Below are 7,500 nucleotides of genomic sequence, written 5' to 3' on the forward strand. Positions count from 1 at the left end.
GTGGGAGTCGCTGGGAATCCATTCTATTTTTGAGTTTATCTGGGCCGCAATTATCAGTATCTCTGGTCTGCTATACTGATAAATTCTTGGAGTCTGCTATTCTTCTGATTAGTCCACGTAGTCAACAATACTGATTAGTCCCTGTGATCCTCAATACTGATTAGTCCACCTAGTCCTCAATACTGATTAGTCCATGTAGTCCTCAGTACTGATTAGTCCATGTAGTCCGCAATACTGATTAGTCCCTGTAGTCCTCAATACTGATTAGTCCATGTAGTCCGCAATATTGATTAGACCCTGTAGTCCTCAATACTGATTAGCCACTGTAGTCCTCAATACTGATTAGTCCCTGTAGCCCGCAATACTGATTAGTCCATGCAATCCTCAATACTGATTAGTCCCTGTAGTCCACAATACAGATTAGTCCATGTAGTCCTCAGTACTGATTAGACCCTGTATTCCGCTACACTAATAAGTCCATGTAGTCCTCTACACTGATAATACTCTGTAGTCCTCAATACTGATTAGTCCCTGAATTCCACAAAACTGATTAGTCCATGCAGTCCTCAATACTTATTAGTCCATGTAGTCCTCAATACTGATTAGTCCCTGTAGTCCACAATACTGATTAGTCCATGTAGTCCTCAATACTGATTAGTACGTCCATGTAGTCCTCAATACTGATTAGTCCCTGAAGTCCACAATACTGATTAGTCTATGTAGTCCTCAATACTGATTAGTCCATGTAGTCCTCAATACTGATTAGTGCCAGTATTCCTCAGTACTGATTAGTCCATGGAGTCATCAATACTGATTAGTCTATGTAGTCCTCAATACTGATTAGTCCATGTAGTCCTCAGTACTGATTAGACCCTGTATTCCGCTCTTGACCATATTCCACTGAATGACCTAGCAACCAGTTCTTTCTCAGATTCTCCCTCTTCCTTCTCTCTCTCTCTCTCTCTGAGTCTCTCTGTCTCTGTCTGTCTGTCTGTCTGTCTCTGTCTCTTTCTATCTCTGTCTGTCTGTCTCTCAAGGCCATGTTCAGTCTGAGGCCTCACTTAACAAATTATATATCAACTGATTATTCATTTAGGATTGATCGATGGTTACGTGATGGAAGTGTAGTTAGTTCAGAAGTGACCTGCGAAGTGTCCCGTGTCCTGTCAGAATTATATATCAACTGATTATTCATTTAGGACTGATCGATGATGATTACGTGTTGGAGTGTAGTTAGTTCAGAAGTGACCTGCGAAGTGTCCCGTGTCCTGTCAGAATTATATATCAACTGACTATTCATTTAGGACTGTTCGATGATGATTGCGTGTTGGAGTGTAGTTAGTTCAGAAGTGACCTGCGAAGTGTCCCGTGTCCTGTCAGAATTATATATCAACTGATTATTCATTTTGGACTGATCGATGATGATTACGTGTTGGAGTGTAGTTAGTTCAGAAGTGACCTGCGAAGTGTCCCGTGTCCTGTCAGAATTATATATCAACTGACTATTCATTCAGGGCTGATCGATGATGATTACGTGTTGGAGTGTAGTTAGTTCAGAAGTGACCTGCGAAGTGTTCCGTGTCCTGTCAGAATTATATATCAACTGATTATTCATTTTGGACTGATCGATGATGATTACGTGTTGGAGTGTAGTTAGTTCAGAAGTGACCTGCGAAGTGTCCCGTGTCCTGTCAGAATTATATATCAACTGATTATTCATTTTGGACTGATCGATGATGATTACGTGTTGGAGTGTAGTTAGTTCAGAAGTGACCTGCGAAGTGTCCCGTGTCCTGTCAGAATTATATATCAACTGATTATTCATTTTGGACTGATCGATGATGATTACGTGTTGGAGTGTAGTTAGTTCAGAAGTGACCTGCGAAGTGTCCCGTGTCCTGTCAGAATTATATATCAACTGACTATTCATTCAGGGCTGATCGATGATGATTACGTGTTGGAGTGTAGTCAGTTCAGAAGTGACCTGCGAAGTGTTGTGTGTTCTGTTCAGCACCATCTGCCCCATCAAGGCAGGCGTGTCCTGCAGACGAAACCAGAGTCCCGAACTCGCCTGGATATTGCTTATGTGAGAGGATTGTTGGTTGTTTGTGTTTTTTTGGTCTGCGTTAGGCGTCTGTTTTCTTCGTGTCTGCCTCAGTGTCTGTGTTAACCCTTTCACCGCCAGTCAATTTAGAGTACAGAATTCCCTTGTGGCATAAACACAGAAAATACAATTGCTAAGAATAGCTGGGGGATTCCCCCTGCGATGTATAGGCTTATCCTACCACCGAACATAAAGAGCAGTAGGTTCATGGATAACAGACCAATGAATGGTCACCTTTCAGTGACATGGGTCCTCTACCACGCCTGTGCATAAATGCGAGCTTGGCGGTGAAAGGATTAAGTATCTGTCTGTCTGTATGTCTGCGTTATGCGTCAGTCTGTCTTTCTGTCTGTATGTCTGCGGTCTGCGTCTGTCTTTCTGTTTGCGTCATGCATATGTCTTTCTGTCACATGCCACCTTTTTTTTTTCTTTTCAATTTTTTCCTGCGTGCAGTTTTATTTGTTTTTCCTATCAAAGTGGATTTTTCTACAGAATTTTGCCAGGGACAACCCTTTTGTTGCCGTGGGTTCTTTTACGTGCGCTAAGTGCATGCTGCACACGGGACCTCGGTTTATCGTCTCATCCGAATGACTAGCGTCCAGACCACAACTCAAGGTCTAGTGGAGGAGGAGAAAATATCGGCGGCTGAGCCGTGATTCGAACCAGCGCGTTCAGATTCTCTTCCTAGGCGGACGCGTTACCTCTAGGCCATCACTCCACTATGTATGTCGTTCTGTCTGCTTGTCTGCGTTATATGTATGTCGTTCTGTCTGTATGTCTGCGTTATATGTATGTCGTTCTGTCTGTATGTCTGCGTTATATGTATGTCGTTCTGTCTGTATGTCTGCGTTATATGTATGTCGTTCTGTCTGTATGTCTGCGTTATATGTATGTCGTTCTGTCTGTATGTCTGCGTTATATGTATGTCGTTCTGTCTGTATGTCTGCGTTATATGTATGCCGTTCTGTCTACTTGTCTGCCGCCTGTATTTCTGTCTTTATGTCTGCCTGTCTGTCTGTGTGTATACGTCTGTCTTTCTGTCTGTCTGTCTGTATGTCTGCGTTATTCGTCTGTCTTTCTGTCTGCCTAACTGCCTGCGTTGAGTGTCAGTCGGCATGTCTCCTTTATGTGTCTTTCTGTCTGTATGTCTGTGTTATGCGTCTGTCTTGCTGTCTGCTTGTCTAATGTCTGTCAGTCCGTCTGCCTGTCTGTGTCAAGTGTCTGTCTGCATGTCTAGCTTATTCGTCTGTCTTTCTGTCTGTATGTCTGTGTTAATTGTCTGTCTTTCTGTCTATGTTATGCGTCTGTCTTTCTGTCTGCGCTATATGTCTCTCTCTGTGTGTATGTCTATGTTATGAGTCTGTCTTTCTGTCTGTATGTCTGCGTTATATGTGTCTTTCTGTCTGTTTTATGCGTCCGTCTCTCTATCTGTTTGCGCGCACACACACACACACACACACACACACACACACACACACACACACACACACACACACAAACGGGGAAGTATGGGAGGAAGGGAGGGAAGGAGGAATGGCAACAATATCCAAGGAACATTCGAAACCCAGGACGCCCACATTGACTCGTCTTTAACTGATTCTGCCCTGTTCAGCTGCTGGTTGCACTCCGGAACATCACTGCCTTTGCCGAGTACCCCACCAGAATGCAGGAGAAACTGTGTCGGGTTGCCTGGTTTGAGAGGTAAATGCATTGGCTGGACTGGCGACTGCGCTGACAAATCCTTAAGAAAAAAAACCTGAGTGGTTTCTGACAGAATATTTAATAAGTGGAGACTGGGATCAGTGATATGAGAGAGAGGGAGGGAGGGAGGGAGGGAAGGAGAGATAGATAGAGATAGAGAGAGAGAGAGAGGGGGGGGGAGAGACAGAGATAGAGACAGGGACAGAGAGACAGAGACAGAGACAGAGAGACAGAGATTGTGGTAGGGATCGGAGATGTAGGAACTCCTGGGTGAAATGCAGATCGGAAATCAACACGCACGCACGCACGCACACACACACATACACACACACACACACACACACACACACACACACACACACACACACACACACACACACTCATACACACACGCACACACACACACACACACACACACACACACACACACACACACACACACACACACACACACATTCTGCCTTTACAGGTCTCGTCGAATTGACATCTAACACTGCTGCCGTAGAGTGTCAGTAGTGAATGCTGCTGCTGCTGCTACGACTACTACCACAACTGCTTATAATAAACAACGACAAAACATTACTGCTGCTGCTGCCAGTAACACTAAGCTTACTACTACAACTTCCACTACTGCCGTGACTACAACTACTGCTACTACTACGTCTGCTGCTGTTACTACTGATGGTGGTAATCCAGTAATAATGATCAAATGTTTGCTTCTTTCAGTTACGAAGCAAATCGAACCATCGTGAGAGAGAGGGACCCTCCTCAAGCTTTCTACTTTATCTTGTCAGGAGCAGGTAAGCGCATCCGAGACTTGAAGTAAGTGCCCACGTGGCTCAATGTATACATGTACCTGTGACTTAAAGTAAGTGCCCCACGTGGCTCAATGTATACATGTACCTATGACTTAAAGTAAGTGCCCCTGTGGCTGAATGTATACATGTTCCTATGACTTAAAGTAAGTGCCCCACGTGGCTCAATGTATACATGTTCCTATGACTTAAAGTAAGTGCCCCTGTGGCTGAATGTATACATGTTCCTATGACTTAAAGTAAGTGCCCCACGTGGCTCAATGTATACATGTTCCTATGACTTAAAGTAAGTGCCCCTGTGGCTGAATGTATACATGTTCCTATGACTTAAAGTAAGTGCCCCACGTGGCTCAATGTATACATGTTCCTATGACTTAAAGTAAGTGCCCCTGTGGCTGAATGTATACATGTACCTGTGACTTAAAGTAAGTGCCCCTGTGGCTGAATGTATACATGTACCTGTGACTTAAAGTAAGTGCCCCACGTGGCTCAGTGTATACATGTACCTGTGACTTAAAGTAAGTGCCCCTGTGGCTGAATGTATACATGTACCTGTGACTTAAAGTAAGTGCTCACGTGGCTCAATGTATACATGTTCCTATGACTTAAAGTAAGTGCCCTGTGGCTCAATGTATACATGTTCCTATGACTTAAAGTAAGTGCCCCTGTGGCTGAATGTATACATGTTCCTATGACTTAAAGTAAGTGCCCCTGTGGCTGAATGTATACATGTTCCTATGACTTAAAGTAAGTGCCCCTGTGGCTGAATGTATACATGTACCTGTGACTTAAAGTAAGTGCCCACGTGGCTCAATGTATACATGTTCCTATGACTTAAAGTAAGTGCCCCACGTGGCTCAATGTATACATGTTCCTATGACTTAAAGTAAGTGCCCCACGTGGCTCAAGGTATACATGTTCCTATGACTTAAAGTAAGTGCCCACGTGGCTCAATATATACATGTACCTGTGACTTAAAGTAAGTGCCCCCTTGGCTTAATGTATGCATGTACCTGTGACTTAAAGTAAGTGCCCACGTGGCTCAATATATACATGTACCTGTGCCTTCAAGTAAGTGGCCCCGTGGCTCAATGTATACGTGTAGATGTGCCTTAAAGTAAGTGCCCACGTGGCTCAAGGCAAGTGAATATAAGAGCCAAAGTCAGTGCACCTGTTACTCAGGATATGTAAGTGCATCTGAGACTCAAGGTATGTGCACGTGCGACAATGATTCCATATTGTTAAATCTTTCTATCTCCCCGGAATCCCTCTCCGCACTCTCTAGATTTTTTTTTTAACCAAGGAATATATTCTTTCTACGTGTGTGTGTGTGTGTGTGTGTGTGTGTGTGTGCGTGCGTACGTGCGTGTGTGTGTGTGTGAGCGCGCGTGCCCATTATCATTGCAGTTTTCTATTTAATTTGTTTCGGAAAGCATTTTTTTTTTTCCAATTACGATGACGATTGTCGATTACTAGAAGATTCAGAATGTACTTCAAAGATAAAAGTGAAAAGGTACTTGTGAAAAATTGAGATATGCTTAAATAATAAAATACAACCAAAACATTAAAGCGTTAAAACATTTTACAAATACACCTGAAAAAAACCCACCGAAAAACCGAAGAACGTTTGTCACCAAACGTCGAAAATCGAGCTGCATGACAGGTGAGGGGAAATAACTTGTGAACTGGAGCACTTTAAACTTGTATTGCTTCCCTTGCTATCAAAAACTATTGCATGTCTGGGCATGATAAGATTGACGAAGTAAATATCTCTGGGTCTTCCTCTTTCTCCCCTTCTCCTCCGCCCCTCCTCTCTGTCTGTCTCTCTGTCTGTCTGTATCGTTGTATTTGCACTATTTTTTTTTGGTCTCTTCTTTGGCTGTCACCGCTCTCAGTCTCTCTGTCTTTGTCTCTGTCTGTCTCTCTCTGTCTGTCTGTCTGTCTCTCTCTCTCTCACGAATTCGCACATGCACATGCACATGCTCACGCACAAAAACATATGCATTTCGTCTCATTTGACTGCTGCTGCTAGTGTTACAACTACAACAAGAGAGGCAAGGCCTTCAAGACTCACTTGTGACTGAGAGTAAAACACACAAGCTTTTTATGTACTGAGTATAATTTCAAAATGTAATGTTTAAGATGAGATAGATCAGTTTAAAGCAAATTAAGTCCCCTAGCATTAATTACAGAGTAATTTCCCTTTTTTTACTATCTACACCAAAACGTTTGCAAAATAAATAAAACTTCCATGCTTAGCAAAAGAAGTTCCTGTTTGAACAAAAAATGATAATAATGACTGCTCTTGTTGTTGGGTCACAATATCAGATCAAAGTGCCAAGTTTAGAAAATGCAAAAAATATATAAATATAACAGTAAATGCAGTTTGCATATAATTAGGCTTCATTTTTATTTTTTTTGTGCCCATCCCAGAGGTGCAATATTGTTTTAAACAAGATGACTGGAAAGAACTGAATTTTTCCTATTTTTTATGCCAAATTTGGTGTCAATTGACAAAGTATTTGCAGAGAAAATGTCAATGTTAAAGTTTACCACGGACACACACACACACACACACAGACAACCCAACACCGGGTTAAAACAGACTCACTTTGTTTACACAAGTGAGTCAAAAAGTACCCCTCCTAACACCATAGTTATCTGCTCCCTCCCTACCTCCTCCTGCCCCAGTCCTCTCTCCCTCTCTGTCTCCGTCTGTCTGTCTGTCTGTCTGTCTGTCTCTCGCAAATCTCTTATAAGTTTGTCTCTTTATCTGTCTGTCTGTCTCTCTCGCAAATCTCATAAATTTATGTTGTTTTAATTCTGTTTTTTTTTCTTCTCCCTTCTGTTCCATTTTATCTGTTTTGATATCCATTTTCT

General features: G+C 42.7%; 1 protein-coding gene across 1 annotated transcript in view; it reads left to right on the forward strand.

Annotated features, from left to right (window-relative positions):
* Positions 1 to 7,500, forward strand: part of LOC143293722 (uncharacterized) — a 71,997-nt gene that overhangs the window by 9,494 nt on the left and 55,003 nt on the right. The window contains exons 4-6 of the mRNA XM_076604924.1: positions 2,012 to 2,086; positions 3,717 to 3,805; positions 4,532 to 4,605. Of these exons, the coding sequence (XP_076461039.1) occupies positions 2,012 to 2,086; positions 3,717 to 3,805; positions 4,532 to 4,605 (238 nt within the window). The remainder of the gene's footprint in view (positions 1 to 2,011; positions 2,087 to 3,716; positions 3,806 to 4,531; positions 4,606 to 7,500) is intronic.

Source organism: Babylonia areolata, chromosome 1 (assembly GCF_041734735.1).
Source record: "Babylonia areolata isolate BAREFJ2019XMU chromosome 1, ASM4173473v1, whole genome shotgun sequence".
Classification (NCBI taxonomy): domain Eukaryota; kingdom Metazoa; phylum Mollusca; class Gastropoda; order Neogastropoda; family Buccinidae; genus Babylonia; species Babylonia areolata.